The 26283-nt window shown below is 47.5% G+C and overlaps 12 protein-coding genes across 12 annotated transcripts; 7 read left to right on the top strand and 5 right to left on the bottom strand.

Annotated features, from left to right (window-relative positions):
- Window positions 1–447: 447 nt before the first annotated feature.
- On the top strand, window positions 448–4247 carry E1B28_012485 (uncharacterized protein). Its single transcript, XM_043157601.1, has 7 exons — window positions 448–1617; window positions 1672–1829; window positions 1885–2138; window positions 2191–2512; window positions 2568–3146; window positions 3201–3505; window positions 3564–4247. The coding sequence occupies exons 1-7, from the start codon at window positions 522–524 to the stop codon at window positions 4051–4053; spliced, it is 3204 nt and encodes a 1067-aa protein (XP_043004968.1). The 5' UTR covers window positions 448–521; the 3' UTR covers window positions 4054–4247.
- Window positions 4248–4391: 144 nt separating this feature from the next.
- On the bottom strand, window positions 4392–6765 carry E1B28_012484 (uncharacterized protein; the record flags this gene model as incomplete). The annotated part of the gene is made up of 13 exons (XM_043157600.1): window positions 4392–4679; window positions 4732–4785; window positions 4840–4917; window positions 4971–5252; window positions 5308–5441; window positions 5496–5636; window positions 5687–5728; window positions 5792–5881; window positions 5943–6031; window positions 6090–6166; window positions 6233–6528; window positions 6578–6600; window positions 6656–6765. 13 exons carry the CDS (start codon window positions 6763–6765, stop codon window positions 4392–4394), a joined length of 1704 nt encoding a protein of 567 aa, XP_043004967.1.
- Window positions 6766–7054: 289 nt separating this feature from the next.
- On the bottom strand, window positions 7055–7719 carry E1B28_012483 (uncharacterized protein; the record flags this gene model as incomplete). Its single annotated transcript, XM_043157599.1, has 3 exons — window positions 7055–7076; window positions 7130–7201; window positions 7262–7719. The coding sequence occupies 3 exons, from the start codon at window positions 7717–7719 to the stop codon at window positions 7055–7057; spliced, it is 552 nt and encodes a 183-aa protein (XP_043004966.1).
- A 77-nt stretch (window positions 7720–7796) lies between these two features.
- Window positions 7797–9262, top strand: E1B28_012482 (uncharacterized protein). The gene is made up of 6 exons (XM_043157598.1): window positions 7797–8231; window positions 8285–8398; window positions 8451–8573; window positions 8632–8686; window positions 8744–8849; window positions 8905–9262. The coding sequence occupies exons 1-6, from the start codon at window positions 7809–7811 to the stop codon at window positions 9113–9115; spliced, it is 1032 nt and encodes a 343-aa protein (XP_043004965.1). The 5' UTR covers window positions 7797–7808; the 3' UTR covers window positions 9116–9262.
- On the bottom strand, window positions 9263–10904 carry E1B28_012481 (uncharacterized protein). The gene is made up of 7 exons (XM_043157597.1): window positions 10725–10904; window positions 10616–10666; window positions 10405–10554; window positions 10179–10351; window positions 10114–10122; window positions 9959–10059; window positions 9263–9900 (listed from the first exon to the last, which is right to left on the bottom strand). Exons 1-7 carry the CDS (start codon window positions 10874–10876, stop codon window positions 9442–9444), a joined length of 1095 nt encoding a protein of 364 aa, XP_043004964.1. The 5' UTR covers window positions 10877–10904; the 3' UTR covers window positions 9263–9441.
- Window positions 10905–11108: 204 nt separating this feature from the next.
- Window positions 11109–11691, top strand: E1B28_012480 (uncharacterized protein; the record flags this gene model as incomplete). The annotated part of the gene is made up of 4 exons (XM_043157596.1): window positions 11109–11214; window positions 11284–11479; window positions 11528–11626; window positions 11682–11691. The coding sequence occupies 4 exons, from the start codon at window positions 11109–11111 to the stop codon at window positions 11689–11691; spliced, it is 411 nt and encodes a 136-aa protein (XP_043004963.1).
- Window positions 11692–11926: 235 nt separating this feature from the next.
- Window positions 11927–12275, top strand: E1B28_012479 (uncharacterized protein; the record flags this gene model as incomplete). Its single annotated transcript, XM_043157595.1, has 2 exons — window positions 11927–12172; window positions 12228–12275. The coding sequence occupies 2 exons, from the start codon at window positions 11927–11929 to the stop codon at window positions 12273–12275; spliced, it is 294 nt and encodes a 97-aa protein (XP_043004962.1).
- A 254-nt stretch (window positions 12276–12529) lies between these two features.
- Window positions 12530–13989, bottom strand: E1B28_012478 (uncharacterized protein; the record flags this gene model as incomplete). Its single annotated transcript, XM_043157594.1, has 4 exons — window positions 13903–13989; window positions 13527–13841; window positions 13369–13475; window positions 12530–13309 (listed from the first exon to the last, which is right to left on the bottom strand). The coding sequence occupies exons 1-4, from the start codon at window positions 13967–13969 to the stop codon at window positions 12530–12532; spliced, it is 1269 nt and encodes a 422-aa protein (XP_043004961.1). The 5' UTR covers window positions 13970–13989.
- Window positions 13990–14162: 173 nt separating this feature from the next.
- E1B28_012477 (uncharacterized protein) lies at window positions 14163–21595 on the top strand (the record flags this gene model as incomplete). The annotated part of the gene is made up of 18 exons (XM_043157593.1): window positions 14163–15725; window positions 15780–17029; window positions 17085–17394; window positions 17451–17586; window positions 17641–17689; window positions 17742–17837; window positions 17891–17969; window positions 18021–18044; window positions 18102–18187; window positions 18243–18978; window positions 19032–19288; window positions 19344–19737; window positions 19789–20103; window positions 20158–20314; window positions 20372–20434; window positions 20490–20923; window positions 20987–21090; window positions 21145–21595. The coding sequence occupies 18 exons, from the start codon at window positions 14163–14165 to the stop codon at window positions 21593–21595; spliced, it is 6504 nt and encodes a 2167-aa protein (XP_043004960.1).
- A 138-nt stretch (window positions 21596–21733) lies between these two features.
- Window positions 21734–23477, top strand: E1B28_012476 (uncharacterized protein). Its single transcript, XM_043157592.1, has 3 exons — window positions 21734–21975; window positions 22033–22358; window positions 22418–23477. Exons 1-3 carry the CDS (start codon window positions 21787–21789, stop codon window positions 23319–23321), a joined length of 1419 nt encoding a protein of 472 aa, XP_043004959.1. The 5' UTR covers window positions 21734–21786; the 3' UTR covers window positions 23322–23477.
- Window positions 23478–23660: 183 nt separating this feature from the next.
- On the top strand, window positions 23661–24418 carry E1B28_012475 (uncharacterized protein; the record flags this gene model as incomplete). The annotated part of the gene is made up of 4 exons (XM_043157591.1): window positions 23661–23864; window positions 23932–23994; window positions 24073–24288; window positions 24338–24418. The coding sequence occupies 4 exons, from the start codon at window positions 23661–23663 to the stop codon at window positions 24416–24418; spliced, it is 564 nt and encodes a 187-aa protein (XP_043004958.1).
- A 126-nt stretch (window positions 24419–24544) lies between these two features.
- On the bottom strand, window positions 24545–26019 carry E1B28_012474 (uncharacterized protein; the record flags this gene model as incomplete). Its single annotated transcript, XM_043157590.1, has 5 exons — window positions 24545–24942; window positions 24994–25122; window positions 25178–25424; window positions 25475–25628; window positions 25703–26019. 5 exons carry the CDS (start codon window positions 26017–26019, stop codon window positions 24617–24619), a joined length of 1173 nt encoding a protein of 390 aa, XP_043004957.1. The 3' UTR covers window positions 24545–24616.
- Between the last annotated feature and the right edge of the window lie 264 nt (window positions 26020–26283).

Here is a 26283-nt window from a genome sequence, read left to right as displayed (position 1 = left end):
GTCGGTTCATGTCAAAAAAGTGAGCGTGTTCACTGGTCTTCGGAGATGTTTCGTTTTTATGACCCAGGCAACCTGCATATCAAAACGTTATGTTGAAATTTATACCAACTCTTCAAGTGAAGTAGCCAGTTCTGTCTTTGGATGTTCATATGATGTCAAGTTGAAGCTTTGGGTCACCACCACGTTTAATATGCCTGAATGGTGGGCCTAGTGTTTTGTTGGAATGGTAGCCGTCAGGAGGCTGGGTTATTACGAACAGACACGAGGGCCAAGTTCCCCAGCGCAGACTAGTGTGAATAGAGCAGAAAACCCTCGTAGACCTCATTCATATACGCCAGATACACTTTATGTATAGCTGCTTCAATTGCCGAAGTGTTTGGGCGTTTAACTGATGATCGAGACGGGTACAGTACTATGTAGTATGTATTGGCGCTCAATGACGAAAGTCAGTTATGCACAGACCATCCTAACGTTTCCTCAGTTTCCCTCAGTGCTTCTACTCTCCGCAGCGTTGTCATTCAATGGCTTCCCTAGAGATACCCTCCAGACCCCCGCCACAACCTATTCATCCAAGCTCTTCAGGACCATCAGTTTCTGCCTACAGGATGGAATCTCGCCACCATGACGAACACCTCAACCCGAGATTCTTCATAGGGCCAATGCCTGAGAAGGTCTTACCAGACCCAGAAATACTGTCGAGCAACAAGAAGGGGAAAAAACACGCTAATCTTCTTCGAGGACTTGACGATTCAGAACAAGACGACGTACAACTTGCTCAAATCATCAAGGAGAATGCATTTGCCTTTTTCTTGCATCAAGGAGGTAGGGAGGAGGACTGGGGTGAGGATAAAGAGCGATGCGTTCGTCGAGAAATGGCACGTCGATGGCGAGAGAGTACTTGGGTGATCCTCATGAAGAATCGTCGCGAGGAGAAGCAAAAACGGATACCCAATCGTTGGATGGGATCTAGTTTTGAAATCGGTGAAATAGCTGGAATCAATGTCATCAGTGAAGCCGCCGCAGTACGTTCTCTGGTCTCCAGCACCACTTCCTTCCAATCTAGTTGCAACGAAACAACAGTACCGTATCTGCCTCTGGATGCGGCCATAAGTCAGATCTCTTCGCCATCTAATCCCTCAGAAAGGCCAGAGGCTTCAAGGGTTCTATCTTCAGGACAGCAGACATTTGTAACTGCTCCATCAGAGCCTCAGCCCAGTTCCTCACAAGCGAAGATTGACGTTGAAGTCGAAACACAACACACCCACTCTCCCACCTTTTCTGGAGATCCCCGTACTTCCTCTCAAACCCCATTACTTTCTCCACCTTCTCTGCCAGCATTGAACTCATCACGTAGCGACAGGCAAGAAACTCCCAGAAGGCCTATTATCAAGCTTCCCTCACTTGTCCGAGGTGACCCTCCAAAGGACAAGGGCAAAGGAAAGAAGGTTCATTACGACTTATCGCCAGTAACCCTTACGTCGAACGGGCCTCGTGAACCTGCACCTCCGAGCGAGGTCCTGCAGAGATCAGGGGAAGAAGTGCAAGATACAAGCGCAGGAGCAATGAGCGCGTCTGTGGATGTTACCGACCTCCAGTGGGGCGACGTTGTTATGCGAGGTAAGGGTTTCGCTTTTACCATCAGTAAACTGAGGACCAACCAATCTCATTAAGATCGCATGCTCGTTCGAATCTTCTCCTCTCAGCTATCTGCTCTTCCACGGTTTTTCGACGAGCATAAACATCGGCAGACAAGAAAACTTTACTACGAGGATTGGCAAGAGTTCATGATTGTTTGGCGGATGGACCGCATCGAATTCTACGAAAACTACGTATGTTCCTTTCTGTATCGCGTCGCGAATACAGTTACATGTTTCTCACTTCCAGACCATGCCTGGTGAAGAATGGGTTAGAGGACACAAGAACCTTTCCTATATCATCCCTCTCAAGTCCGGCAGAACCAAGCTCTCGATATATTCGTTTGTGGACCTCACATTCTGTATAACTTGTCCACCTACGTCCAGACGTTATAACCCCACAACGCGGAAATGGCAAATTCACATCTCTAAAGAGGGCACGTTCGTATATATCTTCAAGATCAAATGCCGTTCTAGGGCGTACGACTGGACGTGGCAGTTATGGTAAGTGCGAAGGCCACATACCGTACGAGTCGCTCTGAATAATATTCACAAGGCGTCATCTCGGTGGTCAACTTCCTCCCACCATTAGTGTTCGGAATCCCCGTGTCGATAGTAAAGTGAACATCGATATGCCGGCAGTTGATACGGCGGAAGTCTATAAGGTGTTCACGAGGGACAACGTTATTGCATTGTGCTATGAGAATCTTCGTTCTGTACAGGACTGGAAACATATAATTGAAAAACAAGTCGCGCAAGGGCGGGTTTTGGAACTGGCCTGGAGAAGAGAAACTCATCTTGATTGGATTTGGCTAGATGACGATGTGGATGGCAAACGAAGGAATTGGGCCGTGCTTTGTGGACTGGTGTTAAAAGAAGTATGCTTCTTATAACGCGTCGTCCGTTATTACGGTACTTACACGATCATTTTAGTCCACCGTTCCCGCGCATTTGGAAATTCGGCTTGGAGAACACTCCCCTAGGTTTTTGTTTCTGAAGAACGGGACTCGTCTTGAGGAACCTCCAGCGGTGGAAGGATACGTAGACCGCATCAAACCCTTTGGACAGGCGAGACAGTCGATTTATCTTAGCGTTCATGACGGGAATCTTTTCACCTTGATTCCGGCGCGTGCAAACCCACCTACTCCTATTGGCCCTTTTCCTTTGACTCGAAGTACCACCGAACATTATTCGGAGTCATTGCGTCAATCAGAGGTTCGAAGAGGTGCACGACAGATCTTGAACGCGAGCGGGGTTGCGGATCTGAGGAAAGTATTGGTGGTGAGACGCGCGAGTCATCCCGTTATACAACATCAGCATAATCTGAAGGAGGAGCCGGAGGATGAGAATTGGGTTCATACGTGGTCTGAAGGGGAGGTATCCGCTGAGGATGATGAAGATGAGGGTGGGGACGGTATGTTACAGAAGGTGACGGCCGAAGATAAACCTAAGTTGAGAATGAGAAGATCGTTCGAACTGTTCTTCAAGAACGGGCATGTCGTGAGATTTGAGGTGGGCATATTTCCATTCCCTCGATCCTAAATGTATGGTACTGAACTTAGGCAGGCATATTCCTGCCGTTATGCCATTGAATGGGTTCAACGCCTCAGAGAGCTCGTTCACTTTTGGAAGCTCAGACATCGGAATGACGCCCGTGATGAAATGGATCTTGCTCAAGCTCTCCGTCCTCGTGTAACGCCGAAGACATATCAGGAGAAAGACCGGGTGATTTACCCTGAACCACCTCCCGACCTCTCCTCTCCTATGCCTGCGCTCGGATTACTCTACAATTGGTGTGTTTTGGAGGGATGTAAACCCATAGTGAGGGGAGGCAAACTGTTCATGCGTCAGGGATTGCGTGGACAATACAAGTCAGTTCTACTATCTGTTACCAGGCTATCCGAATGTTGACCCCGTGCTCCTATCTAGGTTGGTGCAAATGTTCATCGTCTCGGAGAGTATTGTCCAGTTCCATATCAAGCCTAATAATTCCTTGAGTCGCTCAGAGGCAAAGAGGATAAATCTGATGGATGCCTACGTTTGCTCCGGATACTTTGCGGCGCAAGCACTACCGAGCGGACAATACAATGCCAATGCCAACAATGAAGCACGTCGTTATCAGGATGGCTTGGAGGCCAATGATCCCGAAGAAGATAGGCTCTTTATGATTTGGTATAAATCACATACAAAGAGCCAAGAGATGGCAACAAAGGATGCATCCGATGCCTCTCTTGCTTCTTCCCCCCCTGCCCCACCCTTGGATGCTCGGAAGAAGAAAATGGCGGTATTTCGTACGAGAAGCAAGTTGGAGAGGGATGCGTGGTGCTGGGCGTTAAATTGCGAGATTGAGAAAATTGCGAGAACACGGAGAGATAGGGAGACGAAGATGAGAGAGACCGGCGGACTGATGAATCTCTAGATTTCTGTCGCGATGACTGTTCATATTGGCACATGTTATTCACGGACATTCGTTTGGACGGGACTTCACATACCTGCTATACTACAATTATACACTCTATCTAGTACTACACTGTATAATTTTTTTTCATTTTCCCCCTTATGCCATGTTCGGTAATTCATAGTGGTACCGGTGCACCAATGGCGTTGGGAGGTATTCGAAATCCAGAGTCCTTCTAGTCCAGACGAAGACAGCCATTCTTGTGGTGGTTCGGACGTCGTGCTCATTTTGGTAGTTTACAGCTTCTATTTCGCATACGTGTGCAACGGCTATAGGTAGCATTAGGGTGATAGAATATTTCAGACATGATTATAGGCATGGGCTGCTTCTCTGCGCCCATTCAGGATTGTCAAACGCTCGTCCTTGGATTTGGGATCCAGTCCAAACATCGAGCGAAAGAATAATAACGGCCAAGCCAGTCGCATCCAGAACGTGGTGCCGGATCTGTTCGGGAAGAAATGTTTACTTTGGAAGGTCATGATGACCCATACTGTCACGAATGTCAGGGGTAATGCGACTGCGATGTACACAAGGACTCCTGAAGCAGCTCCAACCGTGAGTTCTTTCACGTTCATGCCGAAAACGGACTGAAAAGTGGGATCATCACCGGGGTTCGAGTCAGAATGTGAGCAGACATACTGCAGTGTAGGAAGCTGGTAAAAAGATCATCGTCAGGTAAGCTATTTGTTTCATCTGTACGGCCTGTGGGTGATCATATCACGCAGAGAGAGAGGATCAAAAACATACGGCAGCGCTGTCTCGTACAGCTGCCTCAGATAATTCTTGCATACGTGAACTATCCTGGATATTGACTGTACTGAAGACCTGTTCATCTTACATTAGGTGTATCTAGTACGACATCAAAGAGACTCGCTTACCAGATTCATAACGTTCTTAAGTCGCTGGTCTTGCATATTCAGCTGCATTTCCAATCTCTCAATTTCGATCAGTAGATTGTTGCATTCCTTCTCCAAAAGTTTTTCGCTGAACAGCTTTACGTCTTCCGCTACGTTTTCCATGGCAGGGTTGGGAGTGGTGAGTACGAAGCGGACGGATTTTTTCATATCTTGAAGTAAGGAGGCATAGTGGAGGTGGTGAGCACGAATAAAATGTAAACCGCGCGTCATGTACATATCAGCACTGTCCATGACCGTTTTTTCCTGTGATGTCCCGTGCATCAATAGTCGACTCCAAAGTGGTCATAGTTAACTCTACCATGTCTATGATATGTCTGTATAAGACCTCCAGCGCCTCGTCCCAAGCATACATGGCATGCCAGAGAAACAGCAGAACGATGAAAGTTGGATCGGGAGAGTTCCGGAAGATGTTTTGCCAGTATACGCTTTTCCCTACACAGGGGTTAGCGTCAAAGTAAGATCTCGGTGACCAAAATCAGAAATCACCCGCATAGCGTATTCGTTCGTGCAGATACTCAGCCGCAGTAGTATCAGGATCGGTGTGATGATATGAAATGACCGTGCTACTATGTTCGTCACGAATCAGATGGACTGCTAATAGGTCAAGTACGAGGTAGCACCCGTCGCCTGTGGAAAATAAGCATGATGGTTCATTTGAAGTTCGGGGTCATACACACCTGAGCCTAAATACAACGGACGCTGGGTATCTAAAACCTCGTCTTCTCATTTAAGGAAGGGTACTAATAAGCTATATGTAATCACCGAGAAAAGATAGAGCCTACCATCTACAGCAGTGTCTTCCGAGATATGCGAAACCGTGGAAGAGAGGTTGCCTTCCACAGCTCGAAGAAAGGTCAAGGTGATCGTAATATCTGAATTCAGAAATTTGGGTTAAGCGGGGAGAACACGGCAGAGTGGGGGACTGAGGCTGACGATCTCCTTTTCCAGGCCTGACCTCCTCTTGGAAACGCGAGGGGATCCAGGACAAAGAGGATGAAAAGAAGAACGGTTCAATGTTATACCTGGTAAGAAGATTCAGCGCGTCAGGCTCAGACATTGAAGGTGGACATGGGCACATACTTGGCTCCCAACATTTGTAAAATCGGACCGGACATGTTTTTGACAAATATCGCCCGTAGACGAGTTTCGACCGGACGCTGCATAACAAATCTGTTAGATCAACCACGTAGATGAAACCTAGACCCACACAGGAATCGACTTACTTGTATTGACACTAGTCTATTCCAAAAATGATCATAAGTTTCGTCGTCGTACACCAGCAGGGTTCCCCCATTTTGGAACAACCCGGTGTTAATCATGTCCATGTAATAGACAAGACATGGGTTTTTCTTATCATAATTTTGTATGGCACGCTTAATTCCACTCCTTCGCACTTGAGAGTCTGTCCAATTTGGGAATCGGGATTTCGGATAACCTTCCCAACAACCGTTGCATGTACTGTGGTCGCACATTTCAGGTATGGGAGGTTGATCGGAAGCAAGCAGTTTCGCGTCGATTTCTGTGGAGATTGTTGAGCTCATCCATGAACAGGAGCGAGAAGGACAAACCGTCATCTATATTAATCCAAGGCCTTATGAAGAGAATTTCAGTACGTATCACCTTTTCCGGAATCATGTGCGACACACCAAGGTGCACTAGGTCCGCTATGCCTATGAGAGGGAGGGGGCCTTGAGTAATTATTCCATCTCGCCCCGTCCTTCGGTGCTGGGTATCGGCGCTTACTACGGGGATACATGAGGTGGAGAAGTGGGAAAACAAACAAACGACTGTTCGCACTCTACTTAGTTTTATGTTTCCATTGTCAAGCGCCTGCTCCGGAATGAATAGATTGCCGTGGAGTTCATAAACCTTATAAATTAATGCGACGCCAGCGGGTGGTGTTATGGAAGCGCCAATAGTCTTCTCGTGCTCCCGAGCGTTGACACGTTGACAGATTGGTGTCAAAGATAGATATCAAACTCCTGCGGGGCGTATATTTTGCATCAATCAAAAACACATTGTACACATATGTATGTGGTGATCCTCTACTTCTTCGGTTTCTTCGCCCTGTGAGTAGGAATCACTGAGCTGCGGCAGGGCGGTATGGAAAGAGAACGCACCCGTATCTACTTCTAGCCGTCATCCTCCCAGGTACACCACCAAAGTCCAAGGCCCCACGAACAAGATGGTATCTAAGTTTAAAGTAAAGGTTCGTGGAGTTTCCTAGAATGACAAACAAAACGACAACATACTTCACTCCAGGCAAATCCTTCACACGACCTCCTCTAACTAACACAACACTGTGCTCTTGCAAATTATGTCCCTCTCCCTGAATATACGCCATGACCGACTCTCCATTCGTTAACTTGACTCTCGCAACTTTCCGCTTGGCTGAATTGGGTTTCTTTGGTGTCCGAATCATTATCTGAGTGCAAACGCCTTTTTTCTGTGGACATCTCTCTAGTAAAGGGGAGGCCGTTAGGGCGGTCCTACGCAGGGGTTTCTTTTTGCGTTTCATAGCTTGATTCATAGTCGCTGAGGTAGCAGGAGAGGTGTGGAAAGGCCGGAGGATATGGGAATGAGCGAGGGGACCAGTTGGAGAAACCTTGGAGGGTGTATTAAAAGCGTAACGGGAGAAAACGAACAAGCTCCTCTTCGTGAGACCAGAACTTGGGCATACTCGAGCGAATGTTCGAATGAAGGAGGTCATTTGCAAGAGAATGTTTGTGTTCGTTTGTGTTCTGTCACAGAAGCCATCACGCTTCATGAGTTACTCACGTTACCGTCGCGTCTGCTCTAATGCCGACCACCACTTCTTCCTCGCGTCGAAAAGCGTCACGTCGAGAACCTACCTCAGATATTGACGAATCTCCACCTACAAACACAAGAAGATCTGTAGATGAAGACGTTGAGGATGATGAGGTCCAATCCCGTCGTCCCAACAGAAAGAATGTTAAAAAGAAGGGGAAGAATCGAGCGGTAGTACCACCTGATGATAATGCAGACGAGGTTGAGGACGACGATGAGGAAGATGAAGATGAAGATCCGATTGATGTCGAGAACTTTCCCGACCAACCTTTACTCAGGGCTCACGTTGAACGCCTCCATGCGTTTTCAACAGACTGGCAAAGCGTGGCTAATACCATAAAAACATCAGAAGGCGCGATGGAAGGAATAGCTCTCGCGCTTTCTGAGGCTACTGATGGAGATGCTGTAGACAAGGTCTGTATATAACGTATTCTTCATTTTGCCGTTGATTTATAAGGCTTTCTTAGGAACTGTTACAAGTAGAAACGACACTGAAGAGCCTCATTGATGTGGAGATGGAAATGCAGCTTCACAAGGAGCTGCTGAAAGACCTGGCTCAGGTGGTAGCCACAGAGGATGTCGTACGTTTTCACCTTTCTTTGGTGCGGGTATGCCTTGATACACCTTATCCAGGTTGATATCATGGAACGCTATGACAAGGGCGTTAAGGGCCTCAAACGCAAGTACGAGGAAATGACAACGCGTCAGAAGTACGCGAAGAATGCTGTCTACAAAGAGTTCAAGGAATCGCTTTACGTGCGTCGATCAGTGTTACTTTCCATTCGACTAGTTTTGGTTCTGAACTCCTCTCCAGTCTGTTGACCATCCTGGCGAGGCTATGCCTCCGATAACCGATTTTATAGCCCAAGGTCGTTATCTGTCCATGGGATTGTTCCTTGTTAGGCTCTGACTTATATCTTAACTAGAACCAGGAGATGAGGAAGACGATGACGATGAGCTTGAAATAGGAGGTGTAACGCAGGACTTCAAATGTCCGCTTACCTTAAGGACTCTTGAAGACCCTATCACTTCGTATGTTTCTGCACGTCGACTTGACGTCGACTAATTTTCTTCCTTTCATTCATAGTGCCACCTGTGGTCATTCCTTTTCACAAGACGCCCTTCGCCAATTGTTCAGCAATCAGCAAAGCGCAAAGAAGTGCCCTGCAGCCGGGTGTAACAGATCGTTCCGCTTTCAGGATTGCAAGCCTGATCGGGCGTTGGCACAGAGGATGCGTATCTTTGCGAAACGGCAGAAGGAGAAGTCTCAGGTATCCTCGGAAGAGATTATCAGTTGACAAATGTGCTTTTTCTCTCCCAACTATCTGGCAATGTTGACGTTCATCTTACATTGCCTTACTGAATTGAAATAACACATCTTCAACCTTCGAGACAAGTTGACATGATTCTCTAAGAAATAGGATATTAATAATAATTCACTATATGCTACAGCGAGGTTTGGAGTTTATACGTGGAATCAATGGAAATGACCGGCATAGTGCACTATCATCAGGTGCAGGTGGCTTGCATTACAAGAACAATATTTCGCTTTCAACAAATGGGGGTGACGTGGGAATCTAAAGTTGGATTCAGAACTAATAAAGGCACCCACTGACTCACCTTGTTAGTAAACATCACCTGCTCGTGGTGTGGCCGGTGGAATGTAACGCTTGTTGAGGCTGACATTGACCCCCAACCGTTGGGAATTGACATAAGGAACGATACCATCGAAGAATCGTTTCAAGGCAACTGGGGGAACTTGGAGCCGTTGCTCGGTGATGCCAGGTATTGCCGAGATTTCATCTTGGATTCGTAGATCAGTCGTGAGGGTGGAGGAATGCCCGGCATACAAGGTGGTGGCATGTACTGCATCTAATGCATCCATAAGGATGTCGTGGGTGTAAATTTCGATTTGATCGGCAAGACCTTCCCAGTAACGGTCATCATTCATCAACCCAGCGTTTAACTCCAGTTGCCATCGCGTGACCGGCTCCCCTGTGCTCTTTGAACGGAGCCACATTTCCAAGACTGCACGAAATGGGTGTGAGTCTTTGTAAAGCTTCAGTGAAAACACAGAAAGCAACTAAGTGGCCATTGAATAAATAACAACATCACATCAGCACTACGGATTGTTTACTCACTAGAGGTGACATTGTCAACCAAACGTCAATATCTTTTTCAAGTTTTGTATGCGACTCCGACCACCCAATTTCAAGGGCAGTGCTAGGGAACTGTGATCCGGCTTCCCTCAGATGTGGGATGAGGTTGTAGTCTGCAGCTTTTCCTTTTAACGCACCATCGTAGGCTATGTGGAAGTAGGGTTATCAGTCTGCGTACGCAACAGACCTGCAAAAAGCTCACTCGCTGAACCCGTGCTCCCAAAAACAAGAGAGAATTGTACATCTGGAAAATTGAAAGCCCAAATGGCTTCCAGGAGCCGAAGCCAGCTGTGACTAGAAGCGTCGTGGGGTTTCGTTGGCATTGCAAACTTGATGTTTATATGGCCTTCGAGGTTTTGTATCTCGTAGTTGATTCTGGATGGAATGCTTGTCAAGAGCAGTTCTGATGAACAGTGCTAGTTACTCACCGAATGGAGCGTCTTTCAGGAATGTTATCTAGTATCTCAATGACTTTCTTCAGGTCCCCTTTCTCTACCACAAACTCCAATCGATCATCTGAATCTTGATTCTTGTGGTCTAGTAGAGACCTTTGAGTGATATGTGCCTTGACGCGTGCACTGAAGAGAAGGGAACAGATTAGAGCAATAGAGGGCAACACATGGTGATGATTTTGCTTACAGAGTCTGAGGAAGGGGCAATCGTGGTGAGATTTCCTTTAACTGAAAGTCGCTTTACGGAACAGTAAGCCAAAGTATGGTTATATGCGCGTACAGAATAGACAACGTACCTAGCCTTTGCAGTCTCAAGTGTGTTCGAGGGCTGAGAGGAGATTGATAGCACTCCCTGGTTATTGAGGGTAAGAGCTGGCGATAGACTGCAGGCAGAAGGTCCGGAGGCAGGAGACCTGTTGACGGAAGTTTGGTGCAAAAGGCTCATCATAGCAGGCAAGCAGTGAAAGCGAAAGGAAGGAACCCTCAAGCCCCTATGGTTCATTCTTCGTTTGTAGCACGTGCAAGGGAGCCCGATTAGGAAATTTTACTCGGCAGAACTCGAAGAGGCCGTTTTCTTCGGCCCTCCCTCTGATCAGATTTCATAGGATATATCACTTGTATGGATATCGATTTCATTTTCTCAAGTTACTAGTAACTAGGAGCTAGCTAAAATTTATGGGATGGTGAGTTCAAACAGGATGCTGAATCGATACCCGTCGTGTAACGCCCCCACTAATAAAATCCCGGACCATCCACACTTCGATGAATCACTGTGTTGTTTGTATAGTATGGCGCCCACCTCTCTTCACATACCCAGCATAGCTAATCATATCGCTAATATCCTTAATGCACCAGATATCATGTTCTTGCAGGAGATTCAAGACAACTCAGGGCCGACAGACGATGGGGAAGTATCCGCCAATCTTACCCTCACCGCTCTAGTAGAGGCTATCGCTAAAGCTGGCGGTGTAAGCTATAACTTCACCGAAATACCACCTGTCGATGGTCAAGATGGCGGACAGCCGGGAGGAAACATTAGAACTGCGTATCTGTAAGCTTTCTCTGCCACTAACTAAACGATAGCCCAATACTTGTTCAGGTACCGACCGGAGAAGCTCAGGTTAGTACAAGATGCACCTGTGGGGGGTCCGATAGATAGTGTCGAGGTGGTCGATAGGGATGGAAAAGTGTCATTGAGGTAGGTGTTGACACGAATCTTCTAGGTCCACCTCTTATCCTAGACATTAACCCAGGCCGAATTGACCCAGAGAATACTGCTTGGGAAGCTACCAGAAAGCCTCTAGTGGAGGAATGGGAAACGCAATCCGGTTCAGTTCGTCAACGTTCATTTGAGTTCGAAAGGCGGAAGTTCTTCCTTGCATGGGGACGCGCGACCTCCAGTTAACAACCCCATAGCAGCACGCACTAAACAAGTTGTAACAGTCTCGGTAAGGGGTTGTTTCGAGGGACATACTGCTGAATGGTGTTAATGAACATAATGAAGACTTTCCTCAGATCGTTGCCTGACAAAGTTCCGAACGCCAACATCGTGGTTACTGGGGACTTCAACGAATTTTCGCAGACACGTTTCTTCACTGACCTCCATCATGACGGAAATCGAGGAGCTCGCGAACATACCACCCGTGGAACGATATACCTATTCGATCAGAACTCTGAACAATTGGACCATACGTTCGTTTCACAGGCTATTGGGCAGAGAACGGTGGAAGCAGAGCATCTTCATGTAGGTTTTTGTCAAACTGATCCTTTCAATTTGCTGATGGTTCACGAATCTCTAGGTAAATAACTGGTCGCCCTCGTTACAGGAGCGTGTCAGTGTCAAGTGATCATGGTCCTACTGTTGCAAGGATCAGGGTTTGCTAGAACTGACAATCACTTGTTATGGTTTCAAAAAGGACCTGACTAGATTCGCGGGGTTACAAAGGCAAAAGAGAAACGTAGGGAAAAACGAAGATGCATAAGTTAGTGTGTGAGATGAGTAGAGACATTGCCAAAGGTGATAGACAAATGTTCAATGAGAAGAGCAATGAACGCAGGGCAAGAGAAAAATGACCGATGCAAAGTCGAAGTGGGAACTTCTTCACCCCACTTTCCATTTATCCACTGCAGCTTGAACCAATCTACCCATCTCCTCTCTAGCCTGCTTCTTAGCGCTGTCTGTGATCCCATCCAGAGCATCCAAAGCCCCGGGTGAAGTTCGCAGCGGATCGAACTCGAGAAGATGACCGTCTTTTGTAGAAATTGTTACGGAATAAGAACGAGTCATCGTTGGGTATCTCGTGTCAGGCGTTTTGGGTGGCAACCCATCAAACGCTTGCGTCTCCGAAGGGGATATGAGTGTCGCTTCAGAATTGTTGCGTGAATGAGTAGTCGCGAAACTCGCTTGTGAGTTTGGTCGCGGTTGGGTAAGGAAAGAAGGATCGCGACGGATGGATATGTTACTCGCTGTGCGTTTCAGTCGTTTACCACCATCGCCACCGCCGCCATCATCCGTCGTGCCACTGGGTTGATACCACAAAGGATTTGCGAGTGGTGAACCATTGATGCTGAGCATCTTCTCGTCCATTCTGGGCATCCGCAGGGAGCCGGTGGGATATCCAGGTGCCTCGGGCGGTAAAGCTGGGTTGAATGTGGATGAGGTAGGTACCCTTGACCGGGGAACACCCGGGTTGTAGTTTGCTGGGGGACGTGAGTTGGGTATAAGTCCTGTGGAGGATTTGGAAGGTGAGAGTGGTCGAGGAACCTGAGAACGAATGTTGGACGATGTGCTGTTGGAAGAGGTGGTTCGATTCAACGTTGGCTTGAAGGCAGGAGGTTTTTGAGGACTTGGAGAGCCAGGTATACTGCTGAGGAATCTTGACTGAAAAGAAAGAAATGATTTAGTCAGGAGCATTCACCAAATATAGAGAAACTGTATACTTTGTTCGGAGTCTTCGCTCCCAAAAAGCGAGAATGTTGTTGTGTTGTCCCAGATCCAGTCGAGGGACCCGTCTGCTTTTTCGGTGAAGAGCTTTGCATCATTCGAGCTAGAACGTAGGTGAGGTTGTTATTTCGACGAGGCTTTCATGAAGACCCACCATTTTTCGACGTTCTTGCATCACCATCACGATCAACACCGTCCTCTTCTGCTCCTTGAATCGCAAGCCATTTCCTCTTCCTCGTGGATTTGTCGATCTCTCCTATACCTTCGCCACTCCCGCTCGCTTTCAGACGTTCCCTCTGGAGGCCCTTCATCGCAGCTTCAACACTCCCATTATATTTTCCCCCAAACTCCTGCATGGTCATATTCCGCACTTGCTTGGGAAGACGAATTACGTGTCCTTCTTGCTGAAGTTTGAACTGCTCAAGACGGTCGGCGAGCCATGATTGAAGTTGACGAGTGCGGTGCGCGACTGTCCAGACGTTAGTCGATGAACAAGGTGTGGTTAGAGTAAACGGAGATATGAATCGTACCTTCAATCTCAAGGTTAGCTAGTAGGTGCTTCTTCTCATCATCACTGTATTTGGGGCGCGAACTCATCGTGGAGGAGTCAAGAAGACGCGAAGAAGACTGGTTCTGGTCGGCGTTGAACGTGATGGTAAAATTGCTGCAGCGTTGAATCACGTGATACTATTAAGATTATGTCAGCAGGACCGACAGCCGCGATGACAAAATTCCTTTCTGACTGCAGTCCAAAAACTCAAAACCGCTCGTCCCACCTTGGTCTACGACGATGTCGGGACAGAGACCAGATCTTTCTCAATACAACTATGGCGCCATTTCATCCCTAGTTCTCACAGCAGACCGCTCTGCTCTTCCGCGAAGAGACAAGGAACCGGATGGCGCGCCAACTTCTCTCGCTGGTCGAATTGACCCAAAAGATATGGGTTCTCGTGTACAACGGCAAGCCCCCAAAGATGTTGAGAAGAAGAAAAAAAACGCTGTCGACCGTCAGGACCCTTCAGAAAAGCAGTCAAAAAGGAAGGCAGACACAACCACCGCGTTTGGCTACGCGGACATCCTCGAGTCTACGCAAGATGTAGAGGGTTTAACGTACAGACCTCGGACTGCGGAAACACGGGAGGTTTACCAGCACATGCTGTCGATTGTACATTCTGCTTTAGGAGACCAAGCGCAGGATATTGTTCGGAGTGCAGCGGATATGGTACTGGAAACACTGAAGAACGAGGGAATGAAGGATTTTGACAAAAAGAAGGAGATAGACAAAATACTGGAACCAATTTCCTCGGAGGTACTTTCTCAACTCGTCAACCTGTCAAAAAAGATCACGGATTATGGGGCAGAGGATGAAGAGATGGCTGATCCCGACGCGGAGCGCAAGGAGGCAGAAATAGATGATGAAGTTGGAGTCGCGGTTGTCTTTGATGAAGAAGAGGACGAAGAGGAGGAGGAGGAAGGCTATGAAGTCAAAGACGAATCAGACGACGAGGAAGAGGAGGCTGTACCCGAAGAAGTCCCGCTGGGTGGCGACACTGGAGAAGAGGAATTGGTGATTGGAGGGGAGTCTTCGAAAGACAAGAAAGCCAAGGCCGATAAGGACATTGTTTCTCCCCATTCTATCGATGCCTTCTGGGTTCAGCGTCAGGTCTCAGAGATCTATCCTGACCCGGTCACGGCAGCAGACAAGGCTGCGTCCGTACTTTCAATCCTTGGTTCCGAGTCGAGTCTTCGTGATTGCGAAAACCAGCTGATGGAGCTTTTTGATTATCAAAGTTTCCACATTACCACGAAATTCCTCAAAAACAAGGATGTCATTGTTTGGTGCACAAAACTAATGCGCAGTGACGCTGACGAGCGAGTCAACGTCGAAGTAGCGATGCGGGAGAAGGGCGTTGGCTGGATTTTGCGAGCCCTGGCCGGTGATCGACAAACCAAGACTCGCGAAACGGATGCCATGGACGTGGACCAGAAGCCGGTTGCTCAGGTATCGAAGAAGGCCAACCTGGCACCCGGATCCACCGTCCAGCCCAAAAAGACGGTGGACCTGGAAAGCATGGCGTTTAGTCAAGGTGGTCATCTTATGTCAAATAAGAAGTGCAAACTTCCAGAGGGGTCCTTCAAACGTGCGAAGAAGGGCTACGAAGAGATTCATGTTCCCGCTCCCAAGTCGAAACCTACCGCAGCTGGAGAACTTGTTCCAATCTCCGACCTGCCAGCTTGGGCTCGTGAGGCGTTCACCGTTCTCACACTCAATCGTATCCAGAGCAAGTTGTACCCTATCGCCTTCGGTACTGACGAACCAATTCTTCTATGCGCCCCAACAGGTGCTGGAAAGGTCCGACTTTTTTATTATTATTAAATTTAGTATACACACTAACCGTTCATCCAGACTAACGTTGCTATGCTTACGATTTTGAACGAGCTCGCCAAATACAGAGATGAAGACAGCGGTGCTTTTGACCTCGACGCCTTCAAAATAGTCTACGTAGCACCCATGAAGGCACTTGTACAAGAGATGGTTGGAAACTTCACGGCACGGCTGAAAGTCTTTGGGATAAAAGTTGGGGAATTGACCGGAGATTCTCAAATGACAAAACAACAGATTGCAGAAACCCAGATCATCGTCACCACTCCGGAAAAATGGGACGTTATCACCCGCAAGAGCACAGACACCAGCTATACAAATCTTGTCAGACTGACAATTATCGATGAAATCCACCTTCTACACGACGAACGTGGCCCTGTACTCGAGAGTATTATAGCTCGGACAATCCGACGGATGGAGCAAACTGGGGAATATGTTCGTCTCGTCGGTCTTTCCGCTACGTTGCCCAACTACCAAGACGTTGCGACCTTCCTTCGCGTCGATGAAAAAAAAGGTCTTTTCTATTTCGACGCTTCGTATCGGCCTTGCGGACTGCAACAGCAGTTCATCGGTATCACTGAAAAAAAGGCCATCAAACGGTACCAAATCATGAATGAGGTTTGCTACGAGAAGGTACTCGATCAAGCCGGAAAAAATCAGTCCCTCGTCTTTGTCCATTCTCGGAAAGAGACTGCCAAAACAGCAAAGTTCCTCAGGGACATGGCCATGGAGAAGGAGACCATTACCCAGTTTGTCCGTCCTGATGGGGCCACCAGAGAGATTTTGCAGGAGGAGTCCAACAATGTTAAAGATCCCAATCTACGAGACCTTCTGCCGTTTGGCTTCGCCATTCATCACGCTGGAATGTCTCGAGAGGATCGTGGACTTGTGGAGGAGTTGTTTGCTGATGGGTCAGTGCAGGTGCTGGTATGCACGGCCACCTTAGCGTGGGGTGTCAATCTTCCGGCACATTCTGTTATCATCAAGGGTACCCAGATCTACAATCCAGAGAAGGGCCGATGGGTGGAGCTCTCGTCACAGGACGTCTTGCAGATGTTAGGACGTGCAGGTCGGCCGCAGTACGATACATTTGGGGAGGGTATCATCATCACCAACCATCTCGAACTGCAGTATTATTTAAGTTTACTTAATCAGCAACTGCCCATTGAATCGCAGTTCGTAGCGAAGCTTGCGGACAATTTGAACGCCGAGATCGTATTGGGCACTATCAGGAACCGAGATGAGGCAGTTCAGTGGTTAGGGTACACTTACTTGTAGGTGTTGTTCACTTGAGTCACTCTGTGCTTCCAGCTAATCAAACGCCTCTAGATATGTTCGGATGATGAAGTCACCTGGTCTTTATGGGGTTGGTGTTGACTACCAAGAAGACGATGAGGGTCTCATCCAAAAACGCGCAGACATTATTCATTCGGCCGCTGTCCTGTTAGAGAAATGCCAGCTACTCAAATATGAACGCGCAACAGGGCGATTCCAGAGCACCGAATTGGGTCGGATTGCATCGCATTACTATGTCACACATAAATCGATGCAGGTGTATAATCAGCATCTGAGGCCAACAATGTCGATGCTAGAATTATTCAGGGTCTTCGCACTTTCCAACGAATTCAAACTCATTCCGGCAAGTAACTTTTGCTTTCCGTCATTATTACAGAATAACAATCGTCTTACATGTAGGTCCGTCAAGAGGAAAAGCTTGAACTTGCAAAACTGCTTGAAAGAGTGCCAATTCCGGTGAAGGAGAGTGTGGAAGAGCCTGCAGCCAAGATTAACGTTTTACTGCAAGCCTATATCTCTCAACTCAAGCTCGACGGTCAGAGGCTTCTTGTACGGATGGATTGATTAGTTTAACTCTATGTGCTACTAGGCTTCGTTCTCCTCGCGGACATGGTATTCGTACAGCAATCTGCCGGAAGGTAAGGCTTTAATACCTCAGTTTCGCCCCTCTCAACTGATTCCGTTTCATAGGATTATCCGGGCCGTGTTTGAAATTTGTTTGAAACGTGGATGGGCGGTTCCTGCGAAGGCCGCGCTTGACCTTTGTAAGATGGTAGAGAAACGGATGTAAGTCGCTCACGTTCACATATTTTTCTCCTCGCTCAACAAACTGCCGGTAGGTGGGGTTCTATGACACCCCTTCGCCAGTTCAAAGGAGTTCCGCCCGAAGTCATCCGGAAAGCTGAAGGAAAGCAATTCGTACGCTTTTACTAGTTTTATCTGGAAGTGATGCTGATTATATCCGATTAGCCGTGGTATCGATACTTTGATTTGGTTTGCATCTCGATACATCTCCGCCTCAATATTTTTTTCTGACGTCAGGCTTCATAGACACCTCCCGAAATTGGAGAGTTGATTGGAATCCCCAATGCGGGTCGTCTGGTGCACCGGCTGGTTCATAGCTTCCCAAAACTTCAGTAAGTGTTTTTACTATGACTGATCGGTTTAGGGGTTAATTGATGATTTTCTTAGACTTCAAGCACAAGTTCAACCTATAACTCGGTCCTTACTCCGAATCGAGCTCACCATAGTACCTGACTTCCGATGGGACGAGAAGATTCATGGTGGCGCCGAAACGTTCTGGATCTTAGTTGAAGATGTTGACGGGGAAATCATCCTTTTTCATGATTCCTTCGTACTGCTGCAGCGTTACGCCGAAGGCGAGCACAACGTATCTTTCACTGTTCCCATGTTTGAGCCAGTCCCTCCCAACTACTTTATATCTGTCGTCTCCGACAGGTGGCTTCACGCAGAAACAAGGCTGCCCATTTCGTTTAAACACCTGATCCTTCCCGACAAATTCCCATCTCCTACTCCCCTTCTTGAGTTGCAACCACTTCCGATCTCGGCCCTCCACAACAAGCAGTTTGAGAAAATTTACGCATCGTCTATATCCAACTTCAACAAGATACAAACGCAGGTGTTTCAAGCGCTCTACACGACGGACGAGAACGTCTTTATTGGAGCTCCAACTGGCAGCGGGAAAACTGTATGTGCAGAGTTTGCGTTGTTACGGTTATGGAGCAAACCGCAAGCTGCTCGAGCTGTCTGCATCGAGCCCTATCAGGAAATGGTGGAAATGCGATTGAAGGAGTGGCAGACAAAATTCGCCGACCTCAATAAGGAGTTTGTAGCCCTCACAGGGGAGACGAGTGCAGATTTGCGACTGCTGGAAAAGGGCGATGTCATCATCTGCACGCCTTCACAGGTATGGATATTCCTCCTCTTTTTCTTGAGCGATCCCTCATATTTTCCGGTCAGTGGGACGTTATTTCGCGTCGGTGGAGGCAGCGGAAGAATGTTCAGAACCTCGCACTTCTCATTGCAGACGAGGTTCACCTTGTTGGTGGTGACGTTGGGCCAACATACGAAGTTATCATCTCGCGTACCAGATACGTCTCTGCTCAGACCGAAATCAAAACCCGTATAGTCGGTTGTGGTGTCTCCCTTTCTAACTCCAGAGATCTTGGAGAATGGATGGGCGTTCCATCTCATGCCATCTTCAATTTCTCTCCCAGGTACGTTCACTTACATGAACCACTGTCCTGCAGTCACTGATGTCCACTTGATCAGTGCTCGCCCGCTTGATTTGGACATTCACCTACAGTCATTCACCATCCCTCACTTCCCTTCCCTCATGATTGCTATGTCAAAGCCTGCCTACCTCGCCATCACAGAATACTCCCCCACCAAACCTGTCATAATATTTGTGCCATCCAGAAAACAGTGTCGTTTCACTGTGGATGACCTCCTTGTCCACTGCGCTGCCGATGAGAATCCTGAACGATTCTTGAATGTGGGTTTAAGTGATTTGGAAGTTCATCTCAATCATTTGAGGGATGAAGGTCTGAAGGAAACGCTGAAGCATGGCGTTGGTTACTACCATGAAGCTTTGGATGCCCAGGACAAACGAATAGTGCAGAGGTTATTTGAAAGTGGTGCAGTACAAGTCCTTGTGGCTTCTAAGGTTTGTTACATTCATCTATGATCCCAGAAATTCGATTAAATCATCGTCCAGGATACTGCATGGTCACTCCCGGTTGCCAGTTATATGGTGATACTCATGGGTGTGCAATACTATGAAGGCAAGGAACATCGATACATCGATTACTCTATCCTGGATGTTCTGCAAATGATGGGACACGCGTGTCGGCCAAGAGAGGATGAACGAAGTCGGTGCATTCTGATGTGCCAACAGACAAAAAAGGAATTTTACAAGAAGTTTTTGGCTGAAGGCCTCCCTATCGAGAGCCATCTCCCCACGCACATGCTACATGACTACTTCCTGGCAGAGATTGCAGTGAAGACCATCGAGAATAAGCAAGATGCTATGGTACGCTTTTACTGCAGGGTCTGAACATTAGTACTGACCATTCTGCCCCCTCAGGACATATTGACGTGGACATACTTCTACCGTCGGATGACTCAGAACCCCAACTACTACAACCTACACAACGTCAGCCATCAGCATCTCTCGGACCACCTCTCTGAGCTAGTGGAAAACACATTAACGGATCTCGTCAATTCGAAGTGCATATCTATCGGTAAGATCTTCATTTGATTTAGTTCGATTGATTTGGGCCTCGACTCACTTTTTACAGAGGACGAAATGGACGTTGTGCCGCTCAATCTGGGTATGATCGCGGCATACTACAATATCTCCTGTAGGCTCTACTCTCCCCATCTTGGAATCGTTCTCATCAAGATCCTCTTCTTTAGATGTTACCGTTGAGGTCTATACCCTCTCCCTCAAAGAGCGAACGAAACTTAAAGGCCTCCTTGAAGTGGTATCTTCATCCGCCGAATTCGAAACTATTCCTATTCGTCGACATGAGGACGTCCTGCTGAAACGTCTATACGACCGTCTCCCAGTCAAGCTTGAAGCAAGCAGCGTCAATTTCGAAGCACCCCATTTCAAGACCTTCCTCCTCTTACAAGCTCACTTTAGTCGTATTCAACTACCAGCGGATCTTGTTGCGGACCAAAAATTGATTCTAGAGAAGGTGTTGACTTTGCTGTACGCATGTGTTGACGTGATGTCTTCGAATGCGTGGTTGAACGCACTCGGGGCAATGGATCTTGCGCAGATGTGCGTCCAAGCAGTTTGGGACAGGGATTCGGTATTAAAACAAATTCCCCACTTTGAGCCGGAGGTAAAGTTCTTACCACTTTTTGCAAACCAAAGTTCTCGCTTATGTCTTTTCGGCTTAACACAGATCATCAAGCGATGTGAAGAGGCAGGAATTAAGACCGTCTACGACGTGATGGAGATGGAAGATAGCGACCGAGACAAACTGCTTCAAATGTCTCAGGCTCAGATGTAAGCTTCTGTTCTCACACCCTCTGTAAATTGTTGATACCGATTCATCTATAGGCACGACATTGCAGCGTTTGTCAACTCATACCCGACTTTGGAGGTCAATCATCGGCTTGTCAAGGGTGAATACACTGCCGGCGCGCCGATCATACTGCAGGTCTCGCTTTCGCGCGACGCAGATGATGAAGAGGAAGCCCCAAGCGAGAGCGAGCAAGAAGTCGTGGCGCCTTTCTTCCCCACAAAAAAGATGACCAACTGGTGGCTTGTCGTTGGAGAACATTCTACTCGACAACTGTTGGTGATTAAACGGGTCACCGTCACTAGAACGCAGAACGTGAAACTGGAGTTTACACTACCGAAGGGCAAGCATAATTCACTCAAACTTTATGTTATCTGCGATTCCTACGTGGGAGCAGACCATGATATTGAGTTGGACGAGATTGACGTTGCAGAGGGTGAGGAATCCGACAGTGATGAGGACGACAGCGATGATGCTATGGAGGAGTAAATGACCTGGAGCGTTCGTTGCAACGCCTGCTCTACCCTATTTTACACGCATTGTATGGTATACAGTTGATCTTGTAATATTTTGAAATCTGGAGTGAGCACGCAACGGCGCGTAAAGCCACTAGTACGTAATGGAAATTTAAAGTGGTCCGACCTCGGTATTCACCCCACACCACCTCTTGGTCCTCTCTCATGGCTCCTTCAAAAGACATCTATCTGGTTGTTGGTGGAAGTGGTTTTTTGGGCCGACACATTGTCCAGCAACTTCTGGATCGTGGGGATACCGTCTCCGTTCTCGACATCGTACAGCGTTATCATGACGTCCCTTTCTATTCTGCGGACATCAGTGAACAAGACCAAGTTGCGGCGGCACTCAGAAAAGTATGTCTTATTCGGCGTGATTTTTATCGGCATTGTATTAATTTTTGCGTACGACAGAGCGGTACAACGTGTATTATACATACCGCTTCGCCTCCAGCTGGTCTGAATGATGCTGCGTTATACTGGAAGGTCAATGTTGACGGAACGAAAGCAGTCATTGCAGCTGCCCAAGAATGTGATGTAAGAAAGCTGGTGTTTACTAGTTCTGCCGGGGTTGTGTTCTCCGGAAAGGATTTAGTGAACATAGACGAACGTTTTCCTCCTCCTGAACAAGCAATGGATGCCTATAACGAGTCGAAAGCCAAGGCAGAAGAAGCTGTCCTCGCTGCTAACGGAAAGGAAGGACTGTTGACGGTTGCTCTGAGACCAGCAGGTATCTTCGGGTGCGCATATTACTTTTGGTATCTCGCTCGCAGCTTCTTGATTAACTTGGAAATACTAGACCTGGTGACCGTCAGGTAATGGCTGGACTTTACCGAGTGTTCGAAGATAGGAAAACCCACTTCCAAATTGGAGATAATACCAATCTCTTCGATTGGACTTACGTTGGGAACGTAGCGCATGCCCACCTGCTTGCTGCAGACAAACTCGAAATACCACCTCCAGCTCCACCTCTAGGCCCGCTGGAGAAAATTCCATCTGAACCTCCAGCAATATCAGAAGCCGAGCTGGAAATTCTTGCTACGTCTCTCCCTCAAATCAATCTCACAGTCGGAAACCGTCGTACGCCCACTTCCAAAGCACGTCCTCTCGGACCGTATGTAACACTCCCGCCCAACGCCGAAAAACTTGTTCAAGCCTTCCAGTTACCGGAGGACACTTCCAGTCGTCCAGTCACACGGACTCGATTCGACCCTCTGTCTGAACAGTCCATCGCCAGAGCCAAACTCCATAACCCGGAAATCAGCCCTCTTCAAGTTGCCGGACAAGTGTTCTTCATCACCAACGGCGAACCATGTTTTTTCTGGGACATGCCTCGGTGTATATGGCGTAAATTGGATGCTATGTTTCCTGGACACCTGGCTGCACGCCGTCAGATTGTGTTACCGCGTAGCATTGGAATGGCGGCTGCATGGGCATCGGAATGGAGTGGTTGGGTGGTTGGGAAGGAACCGGCTCTGACCAGGTTCAAAGTTTCTTTTAGCTGTGTTAACAGATGGCACAACATTGAGAAGGCGCGTAGAGTTTTAGGATACGAGCCTCGAACAGGACTTCAGGAAGGAATTGATAAGATGTTCGAGGTAAGGTTCTTCTTCTGTCATAGGTTAGTACAAACATTAACTACATCTTTTCAACAGTGGTGGCGATCAGAGTACCTAGGTGGTACCCATAAAACAGCGCATTAGACTTTTATCGTTAATGTTATTAGAGGTTCTAATATCTATTCCATTGTGGAGCCACAGGACGCTCCGGCATTCTCCGGGAACCTCCCAAAAAGTGTCACATCCCTGCATGGTCAAGCTCAAGGCCGACTATGTCCTTGAGGCACATTGATAACCAAGTATATGATCCATCCACTTCATCCTCACTCGCTTCTCTTCTTAACTAATCTTGTTTGCTGCGACCCGTCGGCTCATTTTTGTGGTGCTAGCGAAATCTATAAAAGAGGACTCGAAAAAGTCTTCTTCCCTAGCTCTCTTGCGCTGTTCCAACGTTTTCTCTATCATCACCTTGTGAAACGCACCATGGTCCGCATCTGCACTACAGTTGTCGGCGTCCTCGTCGCCCTCGCATCCTTCTCTGTTAGCAAGCCGGTCGCTATCCATGCGTCCGTTGCTGACGTTCAAGCTGACTTTGCAACGATTCGAAACGTCAATATTCCCCGGCTCAACAATGCTATAGCCAATTTGCCCGACTCGCCTGATGAGGTCAAAGGTCCAGAAGTAGCCGTGAGTGTCGAACTTTCTCTCTTTATTGTACCTCAGGTCTCGATCTCACACCGTTTACCTTTACCAGGAAGTACAAAGAGCCACAGCGGCCTTGTCAAGCAAGATGATCGAGACGGATGGTCATGTCAAGGTAAGGCGGAGTTTATTCAGCTACGATCATCTGCATCCTGGACGTTGAAAAGCATGGACTAAAATCATCTCTTTATAGGACGTCCCTTCTGTTGACCGAGACGAGGCAGAGATGTTATTGACCTCCATGGAGGTATCTCATCGTACAATTCTTGGTCCCATCGATGCTATCGCCGCAAAAAGTGGCACATTCACTGGGAAGGAGGCACCCCTTCGTCCTCTCGTGCGCCGTGAGATCGTGAAGCTCAAGGTCAATTATGTACAGTTGGCAGATGATTTACTGGCCAAGACCCCTGTATGTCCCTTTGCGATGTTGTTCTACTTCTGATACTCATCCGATTCAGGACGACATGAAGCCTCGTGGAGAGGTGCTGAAGTCCGATGCAGTTCAACACTTTGATAATGCGATCAATGAATACAACTAACCGCAGTTTCCACTCCTTAAAGGACATTTTTACTTCCCGGTTTCGCCTGTCGACCGGTTGTTGTTCCAAGTCTCTCTCTCTTATACGAAAACTTGACAAAACTTACAAAAACATGTATTATGTATCATTGTCGGCCAGCCCGCTTTATAGTGAATGAAGTTGTCTATCAATCTGGTGCTTTTTGAATACTCGTTCTTGTTATCGATCACCATCGTCATTACTGTTCATACTCTCGACAATACTCTGTTCCCAAAGTCCTGAAAAATCTTGTATATTTCTCCCACTGCTCATTGTTAGGGCCTCGTAAGGCACCATGTTGTGCTGGTTTGCAGGCGAGTTGACGTTCGCCGTAGGGTGAGAACGAGAATCGATGACCCGGAACACTGGTCCCTCCTGTGATCTGACCATCAAGGCTTGCAGCTCCTTGTAAGTAAACAGTAAAGGATCTGTCCGAGTAACGAAAGGGTTGAAGTCGACGATGTGTGCTCGGCGTAGGTCGCGTGTGAGTAGTACATCAAATATGTCTGTTGTAAGTCTCAGTCGTATCGTTGTGATTTTTTTTGCAGGATACGTACAATCGTTACTAGAAGTCCAGACCGGTTTGATTTTTGAGCCCCAGAATTCCTCGATTGCGGTTGAGATTTGTTTCTTTGTTTCATCCTCGTTCAAAAAATCATAGTAGTTGTTGTCTCGCTGACATATTGCTATGAAGAGCATGAACATCCCCATCATAGGAGTAAACCGTAAACATTCTCACACCTATCAGCTGGTTATTCCGGACGAAACAACGCATCTCCCGATTTCGTTCCATGTAGTACCACTTCCTCAGCACCAGTTCTAACTCGTACGTTTCCCGCTCCCATGAAGGGGACTCTTCGCATCCCTCGAACACCAATTCAGGGTCCAAATCATGATTTATAAAGTCAGAGGATTTCAAGAGCATGTAAACATCCGCTGGAGATGTGCATTTTAGAGGTGCCGAAGCAGGGAGGATCCAGTTCGCGTCCTAAATGACAACATTGGTTCCTTGAAATAAACCTCTCAAGATAAACCAACCTTTGGTGATGAAAAATTCAGCTTTGGGAAGACTGCTCCGTATTCAGCGATACATTCTCTAACTTTCGCATCTAGCTCTGGAAATGAGTACTGCTTGTTCTCATCTTCATCGTCACTTTCGGCTTCCTCATCGTCATTTTCTAGTCCGGGTGATCTATGATTCATGAAGAAAAAACATTCGACGACGTTGGTTACGATGGAACATAAGAGATGATCGACGAAACGAACTCAGGTTCTGAACCTTTGGGCACAAAGATTCCATCGGCATTGAGATAGTTGCAAAAATCTTGTGTAAGTGGTTTGATAATTGTTGATTTAATACTGATATGGCGGAATTTTGGGTACCAGGATGAGAACTGGAAATCGAGAATGTACGACTTGGAGAACGAGGTCAAAGCCATTGTACTGGACACAAAAGAGATTCCCACGTTCGACCCCTGTCCAATGCCCTGGATACACCAACCCCAAATCTCAGGTTGGGTCCCATCTGCATCCACCGTCGGGACTGCTTCTGGAGATCTGGGACTTCGCTCAAAACCGGCCATCTTCTACGTGCCTACCGATTCGTCAATCTATCTGTTGCATATAAGTCGTTCACACCCTTTAATTCTTGTGCTGAAGACTCAATTTCTAGGCTTGCTACTGGACTCATTTCTCTTTAAGTTGGAGACAGTACTTGAGATATCATCAAAATATGCGGATCTGCCACTACCTTTCGTGGTTCGGTCTCCTTTCTACTCCCACTGGTATGGGAGGAACTCTTATTATTACCTCTTCTGTCGACGCTAAGTCTCACTGGCATGACTCTG

This window comes from Marasmius oreades, chromosome 8 (assembly GCF_018924745.1).
Source record: "Marasmius oreades isolate 03SP1 chromosome 8, whole genome shotgun sequence".
NCBI lineage: Eukaryota > Fungi > Basidiomycota > Agaricomycetes > Agaricales > Marasmiaceae > Marasmius > Marasmius oreades.
Note: the sequence above shows the minus strand (reverse complement) of the source record. Positions and strands in the feature narration are given on the sequence as shown.

Excerpts from the sequence above, each read along its gene's own strand:
- E1B28_012482 (XM_043157598.1), top strand. The coding sequence starts at position 7,809 with ATGCCGACCACCACTTCTTCCTCGCGTCGAAAAGCGTCACGTCGAGAA. Across the intron at positions 8,399-8,450 it reads TGGTAGCCACAGAGGATGTC|GTTGATATCATGGAACGCTA; the intron begins GTACGTTTTCAC and ends CACCTTATCCAG. Across the intron at positions 8,850-8,904 it reads CTTGAAGACCCTATCACTTC|TGCCACCTGTGGTCATTCCT; the intron begins GTATGTTTCTGC and ends TTTCATTCATAG.
- E1B28_012476 (XM_043157592.1), top strand. The coding sequence starts at position 21,787 with ATGGCTCCTTCAAAAGACATCTATCTGGTTGTTGGTGGAAGTGGTTTT. Across the intron at positions 21,976-22,032 it reads TTGCGGCGGCACTCAGAAAA|AGCGGTACAACGTGTATTAT; the intron begins GTATGTCTTATT and ends TGCGTACGACAG. Across the intron at positions 22,359-22,417 it reads AGACCAGCAGGTATCTTCGG|ACCTGGTGACCGTCAGGTAA; the intron begins GTGCGCATATTA and ends TGGAAATACTAG.
- E1B28_012485 (XM_043157601.1), top strand. The coding sequence starts at position 522 with ATGGCTTCCCTAGAGATACCCTCCAGACCCCCGCCACAACCTATTCAT. Across the intron at positions 1,618-1,671 it reads GGGCGACGTTGTTATGCGAG|ATCGCATGCTCGTTCGAATC; the intron begins GTAAGGGTTTCG and ends AATCTCATTAAG. Across the intron at positions 3,506-3,563 it reads GGATTGCGTGGACAATACAA|GTTGGTGCAAATGTTCATCG; the intron begins GTCAGTTCTACT and ends GCTCCTATCTAG.
- E1B28_012481 (XM_043157597.1), bottom strand. The coding sequence starts at position 10,876 with ATGATGAGCCTTTTGCACCAAACTTCCGTCAACAGGTCTCCTGCCTCC. Across the intron at positions 10,667-10,724 it reads CTTGAGACTGCAAAGGCTAG|CGACTTTCAGTTAAAGGAAA; the intron begins GTACGTTGTCTA and ends TGTTCCGTAAAG. Across the intron at positions 9,901-9,958 it reads GGTTGACAATGTCACCTCTA|TTGCTTTCTGTGTTTTCACT; the intron begins GTGAGTAAACAA and ends ATGGCCACTTAG.